This window comes from Pantherophis guttatus, chromosome 13, assembly GCF_059756535.1.
Source record: "Pantherophis guttatus breed Tessera chromosome 13, ASM5975653v1, whole genome shotgun sequence".
Classification (NCBI taxonomy): Eukaryota; Metazoa; Chordata; class Lepidosauria; order Squamata; family Colubridae; genus Pantherophis; species Pantherophis guttatus.
Genome location: NC_142075.1, coordinates 6,695,519 through 6,722,684, shown reverse-complemented (window position 1 = coordinate 6,722,684; position 27,166 = coordinate 6,695,519). Strand labels below are relative to the sequence as shown.

The 27,166-nt window shown below is 40.6% G+C and overlaps 1 protein-coding gene across 1 annotated transcript; it reads right to left on the bottom strand.

The window, feature by feature from the left end:
- Positions 1 to 20,480: 20,480 nt before the first annotated feature.
- Positions 20,481 to 22,112, bottom strand: LOC148112147 (uncharacterized). Its single transcript, XM_087878093.1, has 2 exons — positions 22,099 to 22,112; positions 20,481 to 21,312 (listed from the first exon to the last, which is right to left on the bottom strand). The coding sequence occupies exons 1-2, from the start codon at positions 22,110 to 22,112 to the stop codon at positions 20,481 to 20,483; spliced, it is 846 nt and encodes a 281-aa protein (XP_087734219.1).
- Between the last annotated feature and the right edge of the window lie 5,054 nt (positions 22,113 to 27,166).

The window sequence follows — 27,166 nt, the reverse complement described above, 5'->3', positions numbered from 1 at the left end:
CTCACAGTGTTTGGGCCCTCAGGAAATTTATTTCAAGCTCGTATTTGATAGAGAAATCAAACTGGCTCTTCGTTTTATGGGAGGCCATTTCTAAGTTTTGTAACTAAACGCATCGTCCAACTGTACATCCACCCTCGTTCAAAAGGCGTTAGTGACTTGCTTGTGGGTGTAACAAGCTATTTCTGTGGGTTTTCAGAAGGAGCTTAAGAAGATTTCGTAGAAGCACAGAGACCCTCGAACACATTATAGGTTATCTTCTGACCCAATTGCCAATCTCTTTGATGCGCAGATACTTTCCTTTATGTGTCCGAGAGCTTTGACATACAAGCATCCAATTATATTCAATTTAGTTTCAGATGGCAAGGACCTTTGATTTATTTTTTTTTTAAAGCAAGCTTGAAACCCATAGGTTGTGAGAGAAATGTTACAAAAGGAAGACCATTTTAGATGTTTCAATCCTTTTTAGTTCTCTACCAGCCCATGTCCCTTACAAAGAGAGAGAGAGAGAGAGAGAGCAGACAAGATCTTTCATGATTTACCTTGCCACCATTGAAAGGTGATGTTTGCCATCAAGGACACCCAAAACAGCAGAAAGTGCCTTCTGTAGAAGACAGAGAGACGATTTCTGGATATCGCCGACCAACGTTCACGTGCTTTTCTGTCCATGTTAGATAAACATGAAACGCCGGTGTGTGTCTGTTCTTGTGAAGATGAGGGGAGAAGAATGCAGTGCTTCAAAGACGCAACTCCTTGAATTGCCCCATTTGAGAGAGAAAGCCTAATTGTGTGGAATATTGATCCCTCCGGGCTATTGTCACAACTGTCTGTTGAAGATCCCTTTTTCCCTTGCATCTTTTCTTCCTCGCAAGGAAATTGTCAGCTCTGCACAACTCTTGAGTCTTCTTAATAGCAAACTCCACAGGTTAATGTTGTCATCCTCAGAAATGCTTTCCCTGATTTTGTGAATCGCCCCCAGTGGAATTAACGGTGCTTTGGTGGGAGAGGAGGGAGTGAAAGGCAGAAACCTCAACCTTAGGACTGTGCAAAGCAGCTTTGGCTTGTTAGGTAAAGAGGGAACACAACTGCACAATTGGGTTCAATGAGGCACTTTGCATTGACTCGCACTGTGCAGATCTTGTAGTTGGAAAACTTTTCTACACCACCACTGAGCTTGTGGAGGGCGTTGTTGAAACAATCACAGGGAAGTAATGCAGCATTTTTTGAACTAGAGTTTAGATGGGATGGGATGGGATGGGATGGGATGGGATGGGATAGAATAGAATAGAATAGAATAGAATAGAATAGAATAGAATAGAATAGAATAGAATAGAATAGAATAGAATAGAATAGAATAGAATAGAATAGAATAGAATAGAATAGAAGCACCCACAACTTCTGAAGGCAAGCTGTTCCATTGGTTGATTGTTCTCACCATTTGGAAATTTCTCCTTAGTTCTAGGTTGCCTCTCACCTTAATTGGTTTCCATCCATCGTTTCTTGTCTTAGCTTCTGGTCCTTTGGAAAATCAATTGACCCCCTCATCTTTCTAGCAGTCCCTCAAATACTGAAACACTGCTATCATATCTCCCCTAGTCATGATGATGATGATGAATTGCCAGCCTTCATTACTGCTCTAGAGCCGTGATGGTGAATCTATGGCACGCGTGCCACTGGTGGCACATGTAGCCATATCAGTGGGCACACGAGCTTAGCTCCGGCACACATGCATGCACTGGCCAGCTGATTTTAAGGCCTTCTGGGCCCACCAGAATGGGGAAACAGGCTGTTTCCTGCCTCCAGAGGGCCTCAGGGGGTGGGTGGGGAAGGCCTGTTTTTTGCTGTCCCTAGCCTCCAGAGCCTTTCTAGCAGTCTGGGAAGGGTGAAAACAGCCTTCCCTACCACCACCACCCCGGAGGTCCTCCAGAGGCCAGAAACGGTCCATTTGCCAACTTCCAGTGGGACCAGAAGGCCCGTTTTTTGCTGTCCTCAGCCTCCAGAGCCTCTCTAAGAGTCTGGGGAGGGCAAAAACGGCCTTCCCCACTCCCCCAGAGGTCCTCCAGAGGCTGAAAACGGCCTGTTTGCCAACTTCTAGTCCCACCAGGTAAGACAGAAAAACGGGCCTACTGGGCCATCACGTGCCAGGAGTGGGGTGAGCGGGGGGGGAGTTGCATGTGCATGCATGGGGGCGGGGCACATATAATTATGGGTGTGGGCATGCACACACGCGAACCACACACATACACACCCATGGCACACGATGTCAAAAAAGTTAGCCATCACTGCTCTAGAGTCTAGACCAAGGATTCTCAACTTTATCACCTTTAAGATGTGTGGACTTCAATCCCCCAAATTTCCCCAACCAGCCAAAAAAACCATTTGTTTGTTTGCTTGCTTGCTTATTTACTTAAAGTAAGCAAATAAATGTTATTAATTAGTTGCCTGACCGTATCGAAAACCTATAAAAACAATACAAAAGGAACAGTGGAACATATTCATGAGATATTGTCACCACTGCAGTCAACTCCAATCTGTTTTACTTAGTTTTGTGATTTATATACTGTCTCAATCCAGAAGGAACCTGAGGATGTTTATAAATATTATGTACATTACCAAAATATTGGTAATACATTAATATTTTATGAGCTGAATGCATTAATTATTAATTGTTATTAAACTAAGATGGTCACTAATGCTTATACATTCTTGGACTATGATCCAAAATGTATAATTTTAGATAATGATCTAATAGAAGGTTTCTTCTCTTTAGATGGTAATAGGTAATAGTTTTAACTTTATATAGTTCAGATACTACCCTCATTCATCACCCAGGAAAACGATGAATTATTCTTTCAAATGTTCAGGACTTACTCATGTTAGTCCTATTTGTCCCCCAAAATTTTATTCGTCCTGCTAAAAGCATTTAGAGAAGCTGCTCGGGAGACCCATTTATTAATTTTTAAATTGGTGGCTGGGAACAGAACAGAAGAGCAAAACTATCCAAAGCCAATTATCGTTGGCTACATCAAGCAGAAAGGAAAGATATTCAAATTTCTACTCTTTGATCTAAATAAAAGTTACCCTTTCGGAAGTGTTTTCCAGCAGCCTCGAGAGACCACAAAGAATTAACTAGAAACAGATGATTGGAACTTTTAAATTAGGCCTCCAGCTGAATGTGAATTAAGAAACATAACTGCCTAAAATGAAAAGCAAATTACAGATAAATTCAAGCTGAGGATCAGGAAAGAAGGAAGAACTTGGCAGATGATTCAGAGATTGGTCAGGAACCTTAATAGCAGGGATGGTATTCGGCCGGTTTGTTCCAGTACGGGAAAACTGGTAGGGTTAGGGCTAGGGTTCTGCAACCCAACAAGACAGACACAGACTTCAGAGGATAAGTAGAACTGCAGAGAAAACAATGGCTACCAACCTGCCTTCCATTGAGGACCTGTATACTGCACGAGTCAAAAAGAGGGCTGTGAAAATATCTACAGACCCCTTGCATCCTGGACATAAATTGTTTCAACTCCTACCCTCAAAACGACACTATAGAGCACTGCACACCAGAACAACTGGACATAAGAACAGTTTTTTCCCGAACGCCATCACTCTGCTAAACAACTAATTCCCTCAACACTGTCAAACTTTTTACTAAGTCTGCACTACTATTAATCTTCTCATCGTTCCTATCACTCATCTCCTCCCACTTCTGACTGTATGACTGTAACCTTGTTGCTGGTATCCTTACGATTTATATTGATATTGTTCCTGATTGCTTATTTGTACCCTATGACCAGTGGTGGGATTCAGCCAGTTCGCACCACTTCGGGAGAACCGGTTGTTAACTTTCTGAGCAGTTTGGCAAATTGGTTGTTGGAAGAAATCATTAGGGCAGAGAACCGGTTGTTAAATTACTTGAATCCCACCACTGCCTATGACTATCATTAAGTGTTGTACCTTATGATTCTTGACGAACGTATCTTTCCTTTTTATGTACACTGAGAGCATATGCAACAAAGACAAATTCCTTATGTGTCCAATCACACTTGGCCAATAAAGAATTCTGTTCTATTTTCTATCTTCTATTAAGAAAGACTTAATTAAGAAAGACTCAGGGGCTGCTTCCTGCTTCTATAAACATGTTTCTCCATTTCTCCTCTAGGGAAATAACATAATATTCTGCCTTTTTTTAATATTTCCCAAAATATTTCATTCTTCTAGGAGCGGCTTCACACACACACACAACACACACACAAGCAAAAGAGGGAAGAATTTTACATTACGGAAAATAAAGAAGTCGTCTGCTGTGATTCCATGTCCTTGAATCAGTTCAAAATATAAACTAGTCCCGTCTATCTTTTCTTCGAAGAAAGAGATAGAGGTTTCAATCTTCCCCCAGTGAACGCAACCCATTTAAATAAGTCCCATCTTTTCGATCAGTCCTCTCTTTTGTTTGACTTGTCAGTAATAACACTTGAGCTGACATTGTACAGGCGTCCTGCTAATTTAGTAATTATTGACATGGTGGCGGGCAAGAGATGATAGCAAACAGAAGAACGGTTAGCAGGAAATGAAAAAGAAAAGAAAAGAAAGAAAAGATCTTCCTATTGTTGAATAGTAACCGAGATCGGTTCTTTGTGGGGTTTGCGTTCTAAGCAAACCTTGGGTGCCGTTTCCCATTTTTTTCTGAAACATTTATAATTTATGCTCTGTAATAATTCCAAATATTTTTTAAAGACTGTGTCGTTTGAGAAACTGGAAGCACTGAATGAAGATGATGGAATGCACACAGTAAGACATTGATTTCTCTTGCATTCTTAAAGATTTTTAAAAAATGAGGTGTTATTTCTTTTTTCCATCATTTCTCAATTTTTACTTGCATTTAGATGTGATGGTGACGTTAGCCAAGAGAGAATTGTGGTTGATCTCTTCCTCTAGTGAAGTCTATGGCAGGCAAATGATGCTTCTTTGAATCATAGAATCATAGGGCTGAAAGGCACCTTAGAGGTCTTCTAGTCCAACCCCTTGCCCGAGGCGGGAGACCAATAGTGGGTTGCTACCAATTCAACCCGGTTCGGGCAAACCGGTAGTAGCAACAACAGGAGGCTCCGCCTACCCACCTGGACATCATCAAATACACTCTGTGCATGCACAGAAGCTTCACGCGAGCGAACCGGTAGCAAAGGTAAGTGAAACCACTGCAGGAGACCAGGGGTGGATTCTACTTACCTTTACTACCAGTTTGCAATGGGGCCGCACGCACTCGCTTCACTCACGCGTGCATGCGCAGAAGCATTTTGATGATGTTGGGGTCGGTGGGCGGAGTCTCCCCCGGTTTTACTACCGGATCTATAGAACCGATGCGAACCAGGGGCAACCCACCACTGCAGGAGACCTTATACTATCCCAATCTAAATGTCAAATGATCAAATGATCTGTTTTTGAAAACCTTCAGTGATGGAGCACCCATAACTTCAGGATGCAAGCTATTCCATTGAATCACCATCAGGAAATTTCTCCTTACTTCCAGGTTGCATCTCTCTTTAACTAGTCTCTACCCATTACTTCTTGTCTTGCCCTCAGGTGCTTTGGAAAATATATCAATCCCCTCTTTTTTGTGGCAGCCCCTCAAGTACCAAGAGCCTTGGTAGTACAGTGGTCTAAGGCACCCTGTTATTAAGCTGGTTATTAAGACCAGCTGCCTGCAATTACTGCAGTTTCGAATCTCGCCAAGGCTCAAGGTTGACTCAGCCTTCCATCCTTTCTAAGGTAGGTAAATTGAGGATCCAGTTTGTGGGGGCAATAAGCTGACTTTGTATAAATATACAAAAGGATGAAGGCTATTGCTGAGCACATTGTAAGCCGCCCTGAGTCTCTGGAGAAGGGCGGCATATAAATCAAATTAAAAAAAAAAAAGATAGTTATCATGTCCTCCCTAATCCTTCTCTTCGATAGGGTAGACATACCTAGCTCCTTCAACATCTTCTTGATTGATTGAGCCTCCAGACCAGGGGTAACCCTATTCAGCAGATTCTGACAGGTTATGGAGAACCGGTAGTGGAAATTTTGAGTAGTTCGGAGAACTGGCAAATGCCACCTCTGGCTGGCCCCAGAGTGGGGTGGGAATGGGGATTTTGCAGTATCCTTCCCCTGGAGTGGGGAAGGAATGGGGATTTTGGAGTATCCTTCCCCCTGGAGTGGGGAGGGAATGGGGATTTTGCAGTATCCTTCCCCTGCCACGCCCACCAAGCCACGCCCACAGAACCGGTAATAAAAAAATTTGAATTCCACCACTGCTTCAGATCATCTCTCTTCTCTGCACACTTTCAGGGCCTCGGTATCTTTTTTTGTTTCGTGGTGACCAGAACTGGACGTAGTATTCCAAGAGTGGCCTCACTAGTTTGGTATAAAGCGGTATTATCACCGAGTATTAAAACAGAGCTGAAAACTCAAGAAACAAACCAGAAGTTATTCTGGTCCTCCATCTTCTGTACTTTTAATTAGGGGCCTGCTGTCTTTTCTCTACTGGGAGCCCAGTAAGTTAAACAGAAATGAGGCAGGCCTTAAGGGGCCATCTACCTTTCCCCCCTGCATATTTGAGAAAGTAAAATAAAAGTCATAAAATGCAAACAAACCTCTTCCTCCCACCTGAAGTTCCCCCGTTTCCAGCCGTTCCTTTTCATCTTAATTCTCGAACAGTTGTTACTCCAATTAAATTCTACCACCTAGCATTTTCAAACAGGGCTCTGTTGTCGTGGCAAAACTCTTTTTAACGGACAGCTGTTTTTGACATTTCTCTCTGATTTGCCAGATCTCTGTCATCTGCTGCGCTCTGTTTGGAATTTTGCTGCTGGCATGGGAAGGGATGCAAATCTCCAGATCAATCGCGCTCGCTGCCGCTACAGATCCCCCCCCCCCGCGCATAGAAATGAGGAGGTGGCGTTGGGAATTCAATGAGCTTAAAATGGGAGTGAGAACGCTTGCAGGAATCAGAGGCTGGGAGAACCATCCTAGCTAGATTCCTTAAAGTGGTTTCTTCTTTTTTAAACCATTTCATTTCCAGCGCTTCAGATCCCCTCATTCCACGTTTGAGGGATTGTCAGAAGAATTAGGGGTGACATGATAGCAGTATTTCAGCATTTAAGGGGCTGCCACAAAGAAGAAGGGGATCAAATTATTCTCCAAAGCACCAGAAGGCAAGACAAGAAACACTGGTTGGAAACTAGTCAAGGAGAGAAGCAATCTGGAATTAAAGAGAAACTTCCTAACAGTGAGGACAATTAACCAGTGGAACAGCTTGCCTCCAGAAATCATGGGTGCTCCATCACTGAAGGTTTTTAAGAAGAGACTAAACAGTCACTTGTCTGAGATGCAGAGGTGAAATCCAGCAGGTTCTGACAGGTTCTGGAGAACCGGTAGCGGAAATTTTGAGCAGTTCGGAGATCCAGTAAATACCACCTCTGGCTGTCCCCAGGAGTGGGGAGGGAATGGGGATTTTGCAATATCCTTCCCCCAGGAGTGGGGAGGGAATGGGGATTTTGCAGTATCCTTCCCCTGCCACGCCCATCAAGCCACGCCCACTAAGGCACACCACACCCACCAAGGAACACCCACAGAACCGGTAGTAAAAAAATTTGGATTTCACCACTGCTGAGATGGTATAGGATCTCCTGCTTGAGCAAGGAGCTGGACTAGAAGACCTCCAAGATCCATTCTATTCTATTCTATTCTATTCTATTCTATTCTATTCTATTCTATTCTATTCTATTCTATTCTATTCTATTCTATTCTATTCTAATCTCTTGCTTGGTGATCAATTTGCACATGCCTTTTTTAAAAAAATAATAATTGCTAAATTCTCCTCCCCTTGCATAATGGGTCTGCAAATAGTTATAATCTTTCTCGTCCTTATTTAACAAGGAAAATATGTAAAGAAATATTTCAGATGAGGTGTTCTCTATCTAATAATCAAATTAACCTAACATCTAATATATAGAAAAAGTGAAAGCCAGAAAAAAAGTATTTAAAAAAAAACCAATAGTCAATAGGTTAGCCCAAATATTACACTAGTCTTCAAATCCCTCTGTTAACCATCTGTTAACAATGAATTAAGATGGAAAATTTATTAGTTTTTTAAATTTTCTTTTCAACATCCAGTTAGAGTGGATTTTTTTTTTTTATGTTTAATGTTGGACTTATCAGTAGTTTGGGTCATTTTTTTTTTCCTTTTTTGTACATTTCTTTTTTGTTGTTACTATTGAATATATGTTTTTTCCGGGGTTTTTTTTTTTCCTGTTTTGTATTTTATTCCCATTGATAATAAAATATATACATATTTTAATCACAAGAATTATAGAAAGATTTATAGAAATTGATTTATCTATAGAAAGATTTAATTCCCCGTTGAATTCTGAGCTTATTGAAGTACCTTCTGAGATTCAGAAATTACTCTTTGTGAATTTAAGGTACCTTAAATATTACAGTTAGCTTAATGAATTTGGTAGGACTTCAGTTACCATTAACTGATATTCTCTTCTTTGTATAAAAGAATCGATTTGACCATCTCTGCTTCTCTTTGCTGTGGGGAGTAATATATACTTCTGTTAACTCATTAATCTTTATCATAATTTATATTAAGAAAATCCTCTATATTGTTTCAATTTTTTTAACCCTAAAGAAAGAAAACACCTTTTTTGGTTTTGATATTTTGCCAAATTTAAAAAGAACTCAAGTATTATATATAAAGAAGGGGGAAAAAAGACCTTTCATTTTAAACCCAGAACCCAAAACACAATACTACATTAGTACAATAATATTTTCATTCAATGATAGAGAGAGTGGGGGGGGGATGGATTGACTGATAGATTGAAAGATGAGAGAGAGACAGAGACAGAGAAAAGAAACAGAAACAGAGACAGATAGACAGGTGATAGATAGGTGAAAGATAGACAGATAGCTATATAGATAGACAGATAGACAGACAGACAGACAGACAGACAGACAGATGATGGATGGATGGATGGATTGACTTATAGGTTGATAGATTGATAGATGAGAGAGAGAGAGAAAAGAAAGAGACAGAGATAGATAGATAGATAGATAGATAGATAGATAGATAGATAGATAGATAGATAGATAGATGATAGAGAGATAGAGAGATTATATATAGAGAGAGAGATGAGAAAGAGAGAGAGAAAAAAAACAGAGACAGAGATTAGATGGATGGATGGATGGATGGATGGATTGACAGATAGATTGATAGATTGATTGATAGATGAGAGAGAGAGAGAAGAAACAGAGACAGACAGATAGAGATGATAGATAGATAGATAGATAGATAGATAGATAGATAGATAGATAGATAGATAGATAGATAGATGATAGATGAGAAAGAAAGAGAGATTAGATTGTTGGATGGATGGATGGACGGATGGATTGACTGATAGATTGATTGATAGATGAGAGAGAGAGAGAGAGAGAAGAAACAGAGACAGAGACAGAGACAGAGACAGATAGAGATGTTAGATAGATAGATAGATAGATAGATAGATAGATAGATAGATAGATAGATAGATAGATAGATAGATAGATAGATGGATAGATGGATAAATAGATAGATAGATGGATAGATGATAGATAGATAGATAACAGAAGATGATAGATAGAGATAGATAGATAGATAGATAGATAGATAGATAGATAGATAGATAGATAGATAGATAGATAGATAGATCACACCAATATAAGTCCAATTAACTCCAATTAGCAATGAGATCGCAATTTATTACATTTATGGCAAAATTTCCATTTACGACTGTCCCATTTGTATAACGACCCCTGCCAAAAAAGATGGTAAAATCCTGTCAATCACATGATGATCCATTTTATGACCATCACGGGTTACAACTCTAGTTGCCAGGCTCGGTTATAATGATAAGCCGAGGGTGACCTCCATGCATTCTTTTTTCACTTGGTCTGATTTTTATACTCTTAATAAAACATTTGTCTAAGGATCACGTGATTAGTTGGCTTGTTCTACCTTGTGAACAAAGCTCCCTTTGCCATGAGAGGGTTCCTATTTGTTAGATTTGTGTGGGTGTGTGTAACTTTATTTATCTGTAAGAATAATCAGGGCCTGTGAGTGCTTTAACTTTGCACGCACATCTTTTACGTGAAGAGGAGATGGAAGGGCCTTGAAAGATATATATTTTCAATTAATAATTCACCGTGGAACAAGGAAAAAAAACCAGAAACGCTTCATGTAACAGCAGCACTGAGAAAACAGACCATTCAGCGAAAACCTCTCAGCTTATTACAGTTAATTATATTTAGATGCAATATTTTATAATCACCATTGAAAGGACATTGTTAGTTTTTCTTCTATAGTATCTAGAGAAAATGGACCTTGGAAATCCACAAATAAATGCGTTAGAGATATTTAGCTTTTTGAAGTACAAGGAGAAGCTTGGTCTATTCATTAATTTTTGATATCCTGGATAATGGAAAAAAAAAGAGAGTTTCTATTGTTCTTTGAATGTTGCACTATTGATATAAAGCTTAAAAATTTCTTGATTCACTGGTGTGCTCATTGTCTCCAGAACCAAAATAATTGCCTGGGCAACAGATCTCTGTTCTGCACCAGTGGTGCAAATTAATGGAACAAGTGGGAAAAAAAACAGTGGAACCAGTGGGGGGAAACGGTGGAATGACTTGTTTTCAGAAGTTGTGGATGCTCCATCGTTGAAGGTTTTTAAGAAGACACTGGACGGTCACTTGTTCAAAATGGTCTAGGATCTCCTGCTTTGATTGGATTACAAGATCTCCAAGGTCCCTTCCAACTTGGTTATTCTGTTAAGTGGAGTTTGGATAGTATTTCCAATCGTTCAGACCTGGTCTTAAATCTTAAGGTACCGTGAGTACAAATTGTTTTTTTGCCTTTACTTTTTCTGATCAGTTTTATTTTATTTTTTATTTTATTTTATTTCAAATTTATATACTGCACTTTCTCCCGAGGGACTCAGGGCAGTGTACAGCCAGATAAAAACATACAATACAAACGTTAAAAACAATTAAAAGAATGTATATTAATTTGGCCCAATTTAAAAAGACAAACCAATTAAAATATTTAAAAATATGTTAAGCCAGCCCGGCTTGCTGAAAAAAGAAAGTTTTAAGGGCACGGCGGAAGGCACCGAGGTCTTGGATTCTCCTTATCTCTGGGGGAAGCTGGTTCCATAGGGTAAGTGCCCCCACAGAGAAGGCCCTCCCCCGGGGGTCACCAGCCTACATTGTTCCCCATGCCCTCTCTATGGGAGCACACGGGTCGATGGGAGGTCGCCGGTAGCAGCAGGCGGTCTCGAAGATAACTAGGTCCTATGCCATGGAGCGCTTTAAAGGTGGTAACCAACACCTTGAAGCGCACCCGGAAGACCACCGGGAGCCAGTGCAGTTCCTATTCATTGGAATAAAAAATGTTTTTTAGGCAAATTTTTCTAATTTTCCTCAAAGAAATGGGCATTCTTGAACATAGTAGTAAGGAAATATATCTCTCACTAAGATCACACCTAGAATACTGCATCCAGTTTTGGTCACCACAATATAAAAAAAATGTTGAGACTCTAGAAAGAGTGCAAAGAAGAGCAAGCAGGATGATTAGGGGACTGGAGACTCAAACATACAATGAACAGTTGCAGGAACTGAGCATGGCTAGTCTAGTGAAGAGAAGGACCAGGGGAGACATGATAGCAGTCTTCCTATATTTGAGGCTGTCACAGAGAGGAGGGGGTCAAGCTATTTTCCAAGGCACCCGAAGGCCAGACAAGGAATAATGGATGGAAGGTTATCAAGGAGAGATTCAACCTAGAAATAAGGAGAAATTTTCTGACAGTGAGAACAATCAACCAGTAGAACAGAAGTTGCTTTCAGAAGTTGTGGGAGCTTCATCACTAGAGGCTTTCAAGAAGAGACTGGACTGCCACCTGTCAGAAATGGTGTAGGGTCTCCTGCTTGGGTGGGGGGTTGGACTAGATGACCTACAAGGTTCCTTACAACCCTGTTAATCTAATCTAATCTTGTCAGTCCGAATTTCACTGGTCTACCGTTCTTCAGAATGAACATAGAATATAAAACATAGAATCACAGGACTCAAAGAGACCTTGTAGGTCTTCTATTCCAACCCCCTTGTTCAAGGCAGGAGACCTTACTCCATTTTGACTAAATGGTTGCCCAACCTTTTCTTGAAAGCCTCCAGTGATGGTGCACCAACAACTTTAAGAGGCAAGTTATTCCATTGTTTAATTGTTCTCACTGTCAGGAAGTTTCTCCTTAGTTCCAGGTTGGGTTTCTCTCTGATGAGCTTCTATCCCATTGCTTCTTTTCCTGCCCTCAAGTGCTTTGGAGAATAGATAGACCCCTTCTTCTCTGTGACAGCCCCTCAAGTACAGGAAGACAGGTAACCTCCCCCCCCCAATCATTCTTTTCATTAAGCTAGACATACCTAGCTCCCTCAACTGTTTATCATGATTTAGCCCCCAGACCCCTGATCATCTTTGAGTAGCAACTATTTGTAAGTTTAGCTGATTGGTTTATATACTAGCATTCCTCTGCACGCTTTCTAGGGTCTATTCATCTTTGCTGCATTATAGAAAACCACAGCTGTCATTAATACCTTCAGTCACCTACAAAAAGAAAGCCAATTCCAGGACAACATCAAGAAAAAAATTGATAGAAATTCTCCAGAGTTTCAAAAAAAGAAAAGAAAAGAAAAGAAAAGCAGAGACATGGGGAGAAAAGCAAGGCAGATGCCAAGAGTTTTAAATCAAAGTCTTTCTTTCTCTGTGATCTTAAGTGTCTACCCTGATTGACATGATCTGGCAATAACTCTTCCTCTTCCTCTCTCCTTTCTCCTTTGCTTCTTCTATTCCATTCTTTTCTTCCCTATTGCTCTTTGCTGCTGTTGTTCCTTCGAAAAGAACAGTCGAAAAGATTGTCGTTGCCTTGGCATAAAGTAAAACACTTTATTTTATTTTTTTCCCCAAGAAATAAAATGCTTCATTATTTCTTTCATTATGGTTCATAAGGAGGAATGCTTGTACATTCCCTCCTGCGGTGAAATGATGCTTCGTCATATCGAAGGAAATTAAAAGCAAAGGACGAACAATGTGATACAGTCAAAATGAAGAGTCATCGGATGGTTTTCCTGCCCTCAAATAAAATGCCAGCGTTGTAAACTGTAGGGGTTATAAACCAACTAAATAATAAATAGCAAATAAATAGCAAAAATAATAGCAAATAAATAAATAATAAATAAATAACAAATAAATAGCAAAAATAATAGCAAATAAATAAATAATAAATAAATAGCAAATAAATAGCAAAAATAATAGCAAATTGTGTGGTATTTAAGACCCCTACCTCCCTTTAACAGTAAGAGGTTCCTTAAACAGGCTGATTTTTTTTATGTAAGGCAGAAGGGCTGTTTTGATTTTATGAACAGTGTTTGCCATATTTCTTTATTTATAAGCATGCCAGCTGAACCTGCAGAAATAGGCAAATAACCAGAGAGACACTGCTAGTAGATAAAGCAAACAGCCAAACTTACAAGCAGTTGCTACCCAGCCCTCATCATGTTTCCAAATACATGTCTAATTGTTATTTTTAATTATTTAAATTCACTTTTTAGAAAATGCCTTTCTTCTGTGCACATGAATTGGGCTTAGATTCAAATGGGCTGGCCTGGAACACAAAATGCAAGAGATAAATAGATGTGAAACCCCTTCCAGCTGAATATATTTCACTGAGAATTGGCTACAATAACTTCTTTCAAAAGTCAGCAAGTTTTTCATAAAGTCATTAAGATGACATCATCTGAGAGCATTAGCCATAGTAGAAATTTGGGATGTATCCTGATATTTAAAATAAAAAATATATAGAATAATAAACATTACAACGTTCATATCATATATAGGAGATAACTCTTGTGTAACTTCAAAAAGTATGAGTGGGTGGCTTTGGATCTGAACATTTAAGGCCTATCTTGGAACTATTTTTATCTTAAATTTCTCATTAAATTTGTCTATAAGTTGTCAAGAATTTCTTGTAAAAAAAATTGGAACTATACTTCTCTAATACGCTATATTAAATCAAAATTCTTATAGCTAGTGTGGGAAGGGATGCAGTTTAATTGCTACAAACAGAATATGATCTCTTTTTTTATTTCTATATTATGGCATTCATTTTTAATTTTTGACATTTGGTTGCTATACTCTTAAAGTTGACCATGGTTTTTCTGGTTATCCAAAGCTACTTGGATGTTCCTAGCTTGCTTGTATTCTTATCTCCTAGCCTATCTCACAGGATTTTTGCAAAGATAACAGAATATCAGAGGGACCTTCTAATCCAACCCCCTTCTCAAGCAGGAGATCTTATACCATTCCAGACAAGTCACTGTCCAGTCTCTTCTTAAAAGCTTCCAGTGATGAAGCACCCACAAGTTCTGAAGGCAAACTGTTCCACTGCTTAATTGTTCTCACTGTCGGGAAATTTCTCCTTAATTCCAGGTTTCTTCTCTCCTTGATTAGTTTCCATCCATTGTTTCTTGTCTTGCCTTCTGTTGCTTTGGGAAATAATGGCTGTCCAGTCTCTTCTTAAAAGCCTCCAGTGATGGAGCACCCACAACTACTGAAGGCAACTGGTTTCACTGATTGTTCTCTCTGTTAGGAAGTTTCTCCTTAGTTCTATGTTGCTTCTCTCCTTGATTAGTTTCCACCCATTGTTTCTTGTCTTGCCTTCTGGTGCTGTGGAGAATAGGCTGACCCCCTCTTCCTTGTGGCAACCCCTCAGATATTGGAACACTGCTGTCATGCCACCTCTAGTCCTTCTTTTCACTAGACTAGCCAAACCCAGTTCCCGCAACCGTTCATCAAATATAAAATGGGAGAGTGTGTAGAAAACTATTGGGGGGTCATGTTGTGACCCAGGCCCAAGTAAGTAGTAGGAAAATCAGTCCGTGAAAAAACAAACTTTATTCGAACAGCTGGGAATTACTTCATTCTCAATGTCGTTCAACTAAATTAAAGCAAATTTAAAGCCTTGGTAGTACAGTGGTTTAAGGCACCCTGTTATTAAGCTGGTTATTAAGACCAGCTGCCTGCAATTACTGCAGGTTCGAATCTCACCAAGGCTCAAGGTTGACTCAGCCTTCCATCCTTTCTAAGGTAGGTAAATTGAGGACCCAGTTGTGGGGGCAATAAGCTGACTTTGTATAAATATACAAAAGAATGAAGGCTATTGCTGAGCACATTGTAAGCCGCCCTGAGTCTCCGGAGAAGGGCGGCATATAAATCAAAAAAAAAATTTTTTAAAAAAAATTCCTCCCAACACAAATTCCTCAGTCCTATCGCAAATCTTGGTCCAATTAGGCAAACTGCCAAAGGTCTTTCTTGGCAAACGTTCAGAAGTCACAGATACAAAAATAAATACAAGACATAGACGAAGAAGAAGACGAAGCTACCAATATTGTTTTCCGGCAAAGCCCAAACACCGTTGCTGGTCTGTTTTAAGCCTTATGGGAGCGGCCAATCATCTCTTGGCCTTACTCCCGAGTTGTCCTCTTTGCTTGAGCTGCTCCTGCCTTCTGGCAGCTCTTCTCATGCATGCAGTAGGAACAGGCTTCTCCTGTTCCTCTGCCTCTCTACTGTCAGCCTCTGGAGGCTCTGGAGTCTGCACATCACTCCCGATGGCCCTGGCCCCATCTCTGCCTCCGACGCAGAGCCCTCATCCAGGCCTTCCCCAGCCTCCAGGACTGGCCCATGTTCTTCCTCAGCCTCATCGCTGTCCGACTCTGCTGCTAGCTCCGCAGGCTTCTGGTGGATCACAAAAGGTCATAAAAATATATATGCATAAAATAAGGGCTCCTATTCAAGTCGCTAACTCTCCTTCAGATAGATGGAAGGATATTTGAAGGTATTCAAGAATTCCAAGTGTTTGTAATAATTATGTTGCAATGGAACCCTTGGTTGACTTTCGTATCTAAACAAAGATTTGTTTTGTTTCAAATTGCCATTTACTTGTAGCCCTCAAACCATTCTCAAGCCTTTTAAGACAGAATCTATCAGGAAAAGTAGAACTGGTATTAGAATGCTCACAACGGGGGGCAAGAATTCAAGAAAAAGGGATAGGCAAAAAAAAATCTATTAAAAACGAAAATAATAAAGTCTTTTAATGTCTAGGGGGAAAACCAAAGGTTGATTTTGTACAAAAATGGTGCGACGTGTTCATTGATCTCCTCTTTGTTTCCCCCCTCAAGATAAAGAGAAATTGGCCAGTGATTGAATAGAAGAAAATGAAGTTCCATTAATACAATCTGTTGAAAGACAAGTTGTGTAAATTGATCAATGCAGCACAAGCTGTTTCTAACCTTTCCTCTCATCTGAACAGGTTACAGTCAGGTTTTCCGTTTGGGGAAGAATTTTTTTAGACACTTTTCAAAGACTTTCCTATCCTTAGCAGAGCTAGACTAGAGTTTTTAAAAGAAAAAATAATCTTAAAATTATTTGGCGATACTTTTCTTATTTATGACCAGGAAGGCACGCATAAGATCTTACTGTCAGCCTCTAATAAGGGAAGGGAAGGGAAGGGAAGGGAAGGGAGGGAAGGGAAGGGAAGGGAAGGGAAGGGAAGGGAAGGGAAGGGAAGGGAAGGGAAGGGAAAGGAAGGGATGGGAAGGGAATGGAGAAGAGATGAAGGGAAGGCAAGGCAAGGCCAGCCATTAATCAAATGCAGAATCTTGCTTGCTTGCTTGCTGTCTGATCCACTGTATTATCCACTTTATATGCCATGGTGGCGCAGTGGTCAGAGTGCAGCACTGCAGGCTCCTTCTGCTGATGCTGGCTGACTGCATTTGGCAGTTTGAATCTCACCAGGCTCAAGGTTGACTCAGCCTTCCATCCTTCCAAGGTCGGTAAAATGAGGAGCCAGATTGATGGAGGCAAGAGGCTGAATCTGTAAACCGCTTAGAGCAGTATGAAGCGGTGTATAAATCTATGTGCTATTGCTGTTGTTATTATGCTAACCTAGAAACTGGATCAAGGTGTCAAAGATGTTACAACTACTCCATCTTCGCAGAAGTAGCCATGTATGTGTATTTGTCTATTTAACGGTTTATAATATTAATTTTTAACTTCCTATTCTATTTTAATTGTTTTCTGCATTTTTTTAAATTTTTTGTTATATTGCAAGTTCTGCCCAGAGTCACTGTTATTTGTGAGAGGGATGGCATAAAAATTCAATAAAGGATATATAATGCAACCGCCCATCTTTCAACCAATTCTGAACGGTTCCTTGACACATAAAATCACATAAAAACCATATATTCAAACTCATTAAAACATTAGAGAGCAAGGCTAGGAAGTGGAATATGATGGATTCAACTTCGGCCTTCACCATGAAAGCCAGCTGCAGACCTCTCTCTCTCCCTCCCTCTCTCCCTCTCTCCCTCCCTCTCTCTCTCCCCTTCTCTCTCCCTCTCCTTCTCTCCCTCCCACCCTCTCTCTCCCTCCAACCGTCTCTCCCTCCAACCGTCTTTCCCTCCCTCTCTCTCCCCCTCCCCTCTCTCTCCGTCTCTCTCTCCCTCCCTCTCTCCCTCCGTCTCTCTCCCTCTCTCTCTCCTTCTCTCTCCCTCTCTCCCTCCATCCCTCCCATCCTCTCTCTCCCTCCCCTCTCTCTCCCACCCTCTCTCCCTCCCTCCCACCCTCTCTCTCCCTCCCCTCTCTCTCCCACCCTCTCTCCCTCCCTCCTTCTCCTCTCTCTCCCTCCCCTCTCTCTCTCACCTTCTCTCCCTCCCTCCCACCCTCTCTCTCCCTCCCCTCTCTCTCCCACCCTCTCTCCCTCCCTCTCCTCTCTCTCCCTCTCTCCCTCCCTCTCTCTCCTTCTCCTTCTCTCTCTCCCTCCCTCCCTTCCTCCCCTCTCTCTCCCTGTCTCTCTCTCTCCCTCACTCCCTACCGCCCTCTCTCCCTTCCTCCCCTCCTTTCTCTCTCTCTCTCCCCCTCCCTCCCTCCCTCCCTCCTTCCCTCCAGCCAAGTTGGGAAAACAGGAGGAAGAAAGTGTGTAGGATATGTTTGCAGCCTTATTTGTAAAAGTAATAAAAGCTAGAGATGATAGATCATGTAAATGTATAGGTAGTCCTCAACTTACAACCACAATTGAGCCCAACCAGCTTGGCAATTGGTTCATACTTATGACTCACTTAACAACAGACATGTTGGACTCGGTTGCAGTTGTAAATTGAGGACTGCCTATAAATTTACATTATTCTATTGTTCCACTTTGAGAGTTTAATTTAATGCCTAAATCCAATTATTATGTAAATGCAACCCTGGTTATAATTGTCAGAAAACAAGTTACCATAACAATAGATCGTGGGGACTTCCTGAAGTAAAACGCCAACCCTGATTTATGAGAGTCTTTCAAGCGTGATTGATAAAGCCAATTCAGGATTGAATAGCAAATGTGACTTCTCTTCCCTCGCTCCACTTTTCTCTCTTCCATGGTGTCTTCGGTGGTTTTTGCTATTCAGAGTATTTCCCCCATAATGTAATGTATAAAGTTTCTTCAGAAGACAAAATATATCCATAAAATTTATGGTCTTCGCAGAGTGTTTGTCTACACTTTTGTTATTTTTAAAGGCATGGCGGCACAGCTTTATACGCTGAATAAAACCACAACAAAATCATTATTTAAAGCAACACTGTTCACGTTTCTTTGCCTCCCTTTTGAATATCCTTGCAAATGCTTACGTGGAAAAAAAAAATGCTAGAGCTCTGTCTACTGAATGCCGAAGGGTTATTTCTTGAAGGTTTTAACAGAAAAGGATATCTTCCACCTGATTTCTATAAACGTCTGTAAAAGGCAACCTGATTTTTATGATCTGGCTAACTGGAAGCACAAGAAATGAAGAAAAAGTTTAAAAGAAATGCAAGCAAAATTATTAAATGGGACTGATTGATAAATAAGTAAATATCTGTTTAAAAGTCTCTTGCTTCGGTTGACGTTTTTCCTCAGACATCTTCATTCATTGCCTCCAGAGGTTTTTGGGTGCTCCATCACTGGAGGTTTACGGGAAGAGACTGGAAAGCTCCGAGAACACTAAGGGCCCCTCATTTCAACCCTGAGTTACAAATATTTTACTTTATGGAACAGCCATTTGTCCAGAATGGTACAGGACAGAGGATTGGACTAGAAGATTTCCATGGTCCCTTCCAATTCTCTTATTCTGTATTGGTCCAGAATCATAGAATAGAATAGAATAGAATAGAATAGAATAGAATAGAATAGAATAGAATAGAATAGAATAGAATAGAATAGAATAGAATAGAATAGAATAGAATAGAATAGAATAGAACAGAACAGAACAGAACAGAACAGAATAGAATTCTCTATTGGCCAAGTGTGATTGGACACACAAGCAATTTGTCTTTGGTGCATACGCTCTCAGTGTACATAAAAAGAAAAGATACATTCGTCAAGAATCATAAGGTACAACACTTAATGATAGTCATAGGGTACCAATAAGCAATCAGGAAACAATCTCAATATAAATTGTAAGGATCCAAGCAACAAAGTTGTAGTCATACAGTCATAAGTGGAAGAAGATGGGTGGTGGGAACAATCAGAAGATTAATAGTAATTAATCTTAGTAAGACTTAGTAAACTTAGCAGACTTAGTAAATAGTTTGACAGTGTTGAGGGAATTATTTGTTTAGCAGAATGATGGCGTTCGGGAAAAAACTATTCTCGTGTCTAGTTGTTCTGGTGTGCAGTGCTCTATAGGGTCATTTTGAGGGTAGGAGTTGAAACAATTTACGTTCAGGATGCGAGGGGTCTGTAGATATTTTCACAGCCCTCTTTTTGACTCATGCAGTATACAGGTCCTCAATGGAAGGCAGGTTGGGAGCCATGGTTTTTTCTGCAGTTCTAATTATCCTCCGAAGTCTGTGTCTGTCTTGTTGGGTTGCAGAACCAAACCAGACAGCTATGGAGGGGCAGATGACAGAATCAATAATTCCTCTGTAGAACTTTATCATCAGTCCAGGATCATCCAGCTGGCTTTGTACCTAAGATGGGACTAGAACTCATGATCTCCCAGTTTCAAGCCTTGTGCCTTAACCACTACACCAAACTGGCCCCTTTACCTGCTCAGAAACCAGTTCATGCAAAAGAAATAAACCACTGGAAAAGAGGTACATTAGGCAGAAGAAAGAGACCAAAACAGGCACAGATACAGATCAAGCTACTTTATTTATTTATTTTATTTATGTTTATTTTATTTATTTCTCAAGCATATATAAGATTACAGATAAAAGTATAAACATTATTATGAATACTTGAAATGTATAAACATGATTATGAATACATGTGATGGATACGAATAAAAAGGAACATTAGGACAGGGACGGAAGGCACACTGGTGCACTTATGGGCGCCCCTTACAGACCTCTTAGGAATGGGGTGAGGTCAACAGTAGATAGTCTAAGGTTAAAGTTTTGGGGGTTTGGGGAAGAAACCACAAGGTCAGGTAGTGCATTCCAGGCATTGACCACTCTATTGCTGAAGTCGTATTTTCTGCAATCAAGTTCGGAGCGGTTCACTTTAAGTTTGTATCTATTGTGTGCTCGTGTATTGTTGCAGTTGAAGTTGAAGTAGTCATTGACAGGTAGGACATTGTGGCAGATAATTTTATGTACTACTCTTAGGTCAGACTGAAGGTGGCGTAGTTCTAAACTGTCTAAGCCCAAAATTTCAAGTCTGGTGGCATAAGGTATTTTATTGCAGGTAGAGGAATGGAGGACTCTTCTCGTGAAATATCTCTGGACTCTCTCAATTGTATTACTGTCCAATATGCAGTGCGGGTTCCAGACAGATGAGCGGTATTCAAGAATTGGTCTAGCAAAGGTTTTGTATGCTCTAGTTAGTAGTACAATATTACCAGAGAAGAAGCTACGCAATATTAGGTTAACAACCCTTAATGCCTTTTTGGCAATGTTGTTACAGTAGACTTGGGCACTTAGATCTTGAGAAATAAGTACTCCAAGGTTCTTGACAGAGTGAGGGTTGTCTACACGGTCATGTCCATCTAGCTTGTATTTTATGTTCTGATTATTTTTTTTGCTAATGTGTACGACAGAACATTTGTTGGTTGAGATTTGAAGTTGCCACTTGTTTGACCAATCTGACATATAGTCAAGATCTTTTTGAAGGGTAGCAGCATTGTCAGTGGTGTTGAATAGTTTTACATCATCAGCAAAGGGAATGCAGTTGCTTTTAATATGATCGCAAAGGTCATTTATGTAAAGTATAAAGTATAAAGAGTGTTGGTCCTAAAGCGCTTCCTTGAGGGACACTTAGGATACCAATAAAGGAGAATATTTGTAGCTCAGGATTGAAATGAGGGGTCCTTGGTGCTCTCTGAGCTTGCTTGTTTTCTTGCAGACGTTTCATCAAGATCTAAACCCATGTTTAATATTTTTTATGGTTTAAATTTGTTCAGGCCACTGAAATTACTAGGTTTTTTTAAAAAATTATTATTGATAGAGTTCCATCTTTGGTACAAAGGAGGAAAGCATTTCAAACTCTAGAGTGCTGAGATGAATTTGGGGAATAGTCCAAAGCTACGGGTGACTCATGCAGTCCTGATTTAAGGATTCATTCTACTATAAAACAGCATCAATTAATTGCTTATGTTTAATTCTGTTTCTACACCAGCTGGTAAGCTTATTATGTGACAGTTGTAAATATTTGTAATACCCAATTTCACTTTAAAAAAAAAAAAAGCAAAAAAAAAAAAAACCAGAACAGCTTTTATAATTACAACTTCATTCAGGACAGCCTTCATCTTACACTTGAATGATTTGTACAATCACTAACACAACTCAAGATATCTTAACTTGACAGGGGGAAAAAAAATCAACTCATCTGAGCTATGGTGCTAGAGAACGGTCCTGCATATTCCTTGGACAGCAAAGGTAACTAACAAGCAAGTAGTGGAGCAGATAACACCAGACATGTCTCTAGAAGAGCAAAATCACAAAACTGTGTCTCACTTACTTTGGCCACGTCATATGGGGGAATTCACTGGAGAAAGCAATTATGCTGGGAAGAGTTAGTGGTAAAAAGAAGCCAGACCATCAAAGAACACGATGGATGGACACCATCAAAGCAGACACCGGCCAGAGCATAGAACAACTCAAAGAAGAATAGAATAGAATAGAATTCTTTATTGGCCAAGTGTGATTGGATACACAAGGAATTTGTCTTGGTGCATATGCTCTTAGTGTACATAAAGGAAGATACGTTCATCAAGGATCATAAGTGTTGTACCTTATGCTTCTTGACGAATGTATCTTCTCTTTTTATGTACACTGAGAGCACCAAAGACAAATTCCTTGTGTGTCCAATCATACTTGGCCAATAAAGAATTGTATTGTAATGTATTATTGTATCATCATCAAGGCATAGTTTGGTTAATCAAAACAGCCGCAATGACTGGTTTCTTTTATTACTCCACTGCTGAATTGAACTCTTTGAATTGATGGCCCTATTCTAAACTGTAAACCATGGGTTGCAAGGAAGAACTAGTTTTGCATAATATAGTAAGCTAAATAAGTCACAATTAGTTTTAGCATGATGTGGGAACCCAAGACATAAAGAGCAATCAAAGTGGATTATATAGATGCAAAAACAGAAAGATTCACTAGGATCAGAAATTCACTAGGAATTTTGGCTGATCTGTTGGTTCTTTGTTCACATAGAAGATGGGGTCAACTTCTTTTTCCAAAGCACCAAAAGGCAAGAGAAGAAGCAATGGTTGGAAACTGATCAAGGAGAGAAGCAACCTAGAACTAAGGAGAAATTTCCTGACAGTGAGAACAGTCAATCAGTGGAACGATTTGCCTTCAGAAGCTGTGGGTGCTCCATCACTGGAGGCTTTTAAGAAGGGACTGGACAACCATTTGTCAAAAATGGTACAAGGTCTCCCGCTAGAGCAGGGGGTTGGACTGGAAGTCCTCCAAGGTCCCATCTGTTATTCCGTTACTCTTGTTATATAGATCCAAAACCAGAAAGATTCACTAGGATCAGAATTTTGACTGATCTGTTGGTTCCATTCTTTGCAAATGCAACCATCACAGCTTGCAATGCTTTGCATTTGTAGCTTTTTGTTTCAATAAAATGAAGTTGAAAGCCAGCTCTGGAAAAGCATGTGAAATAGGTTAAGGGCACACATTTTTTATATTTATTGGAAACAGCCTAAATAACTAAATAACAGGGTTTCTTGGTGACTTTTAGGCTCATGACTAGAGCGAAAGGCCGTGACCTGACATACCATCAGCCCACATGGTACAGATGATTGACAGGAAAAGGAAATAAGTCGATATCCTTCACGTGGGAATCGCAGTGTGCGACGCCCCCCAACATACGAAAGTGGTGGAGAATGTTGTGGGAAAAGTTAATTGTGTTATTCTTTGAAATCTCCTTTCCCAAAGATTGGCTTGCTGGCCATTTATTTACTTAGGTGATAAAATAGTTTTGTGTCATAATAAAATCCAGGTCATGGGTTGATATTTTAAAAGTACAAAGTGGGAACCATCAGCATTGCCCTGGTTAAATTTGTATATGTGAGAATGCCCCCAAAGTACCAAGTTCCTGGAAGTGCGGTTGTTACATAAGAAATAATGAGTGTTAGCCTTCCCAGCTTATTTGCTTTATTTTTAGGAACTGAAACTACTGTAGACTAAATAAATCCCTTTTCCTATTGCCTGGGTTCCAATGGAGAGGTTAACTCTTCAGTGAAGTCAGTGGAGCTGCTGTCTCTCTCACCAATCTCAGAATGGAAGATTCTGAGAAGCCCAAATATATTGATTTTTGGGAATGTGGGGGGGGGGAATAAATCTTCCCTATGGAAAGCAAACTGAATACCACTTTAGATTGAACTGAAAAGGGAAACAACAAGAGAGAGGGGAAGGAGTAGAGAGAGAGGAAGGGAGAAGAGAGGAGAGGAGAGGAGAAAGAAGAAAGGGAAAAGGGGCCTGGTGGCTCAGCAGACTGATAGCATTGTGATTAACACCAGCTGTCTGCAATTACTGTAAATTCGAATCTCACCAGGCTCAAGGTCGACTCAGCCTTCCATCCTTTCTAAGGTGGGTAAATTGAGGACCCAGTTTGTGGGGGCAATAAGCTGACTTTGTATAAATATACAAAAGTATGAAGGCTATTGCTTAATGTATTGTAAGCCGCCCTGAGTCTCCGGAGAAGGACGGCATATAAATCAATATTTTTTTTTAAAAAAAAAAAAAAGGAGAGGAAGAAAAGGGAGGGGAAAGAGGAGGAGAAGAGAAGGTTAGAAGGGGGGAAGAAGAGAGGAGTGGGGGAAGAGAAGGGGAAGTAGGAAAGAGAAGGAGAGGAAGAACGAAGAAAGTAGGAGGAGAAAGAAGAAGGAAGAGAAGGGGAAGGAGAAGAAGAAAGGTTATGGTAAAATAAAGAAGGGTAAATGGTAAAAGAGCAGCCCCGAAAAAGTAAAAAGTAAAGATGAAAGTTAAAAGATAAGGTGAATGAAAAATGATGGATAAATGACTGTATATGTAAATGTGTTTATGAGAAATAAAAATAAAAAACTTTTTTTAAAATGATGAGAGGGTTTCCTTTAAATCTCCAGGGGAAAGTCTTAGGAATGAAGCACGCGTTTGTTGCAGAAAACAGGAACATACAGGTAGACCTCGACGTATGGCCACAATTGATCTCAATATTTCTGTTGTTAAATAAGACGTTTGTTAAGTGAGTTTTGCCTCATTTTATGACCTTTCTTGCCACCGTTGTTAAATGAATCACTGCCGATATTGAGTGAGTCGCACAATTGTGAAGTGACTCTGGCTTCCCCATGGACTTTGCTCATCTGAAGGTCGCAAAAGGGTATTGCATGATCTTGGGACACAGCAACGGTCATAAGTATGAATCCGTTGCCTGAATTTTCATCACATGACCGTAGGGATGCTGCGAAGGTCGTAACTCTGAAAAATGGTCATAAGTCACTTTTTTCAGTGCATTGTAATAATGAACGGGTCACTAAATGAACTGTTGTAAATCAAGGACTATCTGTATTTTAAAATTATTGTCTCTCCGTATAAGTGACCACTTGCAGAAGGAGGGAGGGAGGGAGGAAGGAGGGATTGAGGAAGGAAGGAAGGAAGGAAGGAAGGAAGGAAGGAAGGAAGGAAGGGAGGAAGGAAGGAAGGAAGGAGATTGAGAGATGATGTATAAGAGAGGGAGAGAGAAAGTAAGAGTGGGTGGGTGAGTGAGTGAGTGAGTGAGTGAATGAGGGAGGGAGGAAGGAAATGGAGACATGTTTGGGAGGGAGGGAGGAAGGAAGGAAGGGGAAGGGGAAGGAAGGAAGGAAGGAAGGAAGGAAGGAAGGAAGGAAGGAAGGAAGGAAGGAAGGAAAGAAGGAGATTGAGAGATGGTGTATAAGAGAGGGAGAGAGAAAGTAAGAGTGGGTGGGTGAGTGAGTGAGTGAGTGAATGAGGGAGGAAGGAAGGAAGGAAGGAAGAGAAAGGAAGGAAGGAAGGAAGGAAGGGGGAGGGAGGGAGGGAGGAAATGGAGAGATGGTGTGAAAGAGAGAAAGGGATTTGCTATAGGCTAAAATCAATGCTGAGTTTCTACTAGTCCTTCAAGATAGTCTAGACAAGAAGCACAGTCAGGTGAACTTACTTTATTGATAGGCGACACTAACAGAATCCTGTAAGAGTGAAAGTATTTCTCCCTTCCTTTCCTTTTAAACTCTGGAAAACTAGGGAGGGCCCCTTCTGAAATGTTCCCTATGCCCTCCCTCCTTCTGTGGACTGAGGTATCCTTTGCATGCCAGATGTCCAGTGTGTGGCTCTCCCTCCTATCTACCAAGGTTGTTCCCACATACCATTACAGATCCCCTGGCCTAGCAAGGACCCATGTTGATCCAGAAGTGATCAGAAGTCACCATCTTCTCTTTTTGAAAACCTCCAGGGATGGAGCACCCAGAAGCTACTGTTGCTGTGAACATTGAACAAAGAATGCTTCCTTCTCCCATGTAGACTCATGTGCAAGAAGGCCAGAGTTTCTAAACAAGATGGTTAGCTTGCATCCTACCTTTGAGCAAATAAGAGTCCCCTGTCCAACTGCTGAATTGTTTTCTGTGCTTTCTGTGCATGGCGATCTGAACACAACAGAATAATAGAATTGGAAGGGACTTTGGAGGTTATCTAATCCAACCCTCTGCTTGTGCCTAAATTCACATTTAGAATAGAATAGAATAGAATAGAATAGAATAGAATAGAATAGAATAGAATAGAATAGAATAGAATAGAATAGAATAGAATAACAGAGTTGGAAGGGACCTTGGAGGTCTTCTAGTCCAGCCCCCGCTTAGGCAGGAAACCCTACACCATTTCAGACAAATGGTTATCCAACCTCTTCTTAAAAACTTCCAGTGTTGGAGCATTCACAGCTTCTGGAGGCAAGTTGTTCCCCTGGTTAATTGTTCTCACTGTCAGGAAATTTCTCCTTAGTTCTAGGTTGCTTCTCTCCTTGATTAGTTTCCACCCATTGCTTCTTGTCCTACCTTCAGGTGCTTTGGAGAATAGCTTGACTCCCTCTTCTTTGGGGCAGCCCCTGAGATATTGGAAGACTGCTATCATGTCACCCCTAGTCCTTCTTTTCTCCAGACTAAAGGTAACAGTAAATGTTCCCCTTGCACATATGTGCTAGTCGTTCCTGACTCTAGGGGGAGGTGCTCATCTCTGTTTCAAAGCCGAAGAGCCAGCGCTGTCTGAAGACGTCTCCGTGGTCATGTGTCCAGCATGACTAAACACCAAATGCGCACGGAACACTGTTCCCTTCCCACCAAAGGTTGTCCCTATTTTTCTACTTGCATTTTTTATGTGCTTTCGAACTGCTAGGTTAGCAGAAGCTGGGACAAATAACAGGAGCTTCACCCCGTTACGTAGCACTAGGGATTCAAACTGCTAAACTACCAACCTTTCGATCGACAAGCTCAGCCTCTTAGCCACTGAGCCACCGCATCCTACATGTCTCCATCTAGACATGCCCAATTCCTGCAATCGTTCTTCATATGTTTTCACCTCCAGCC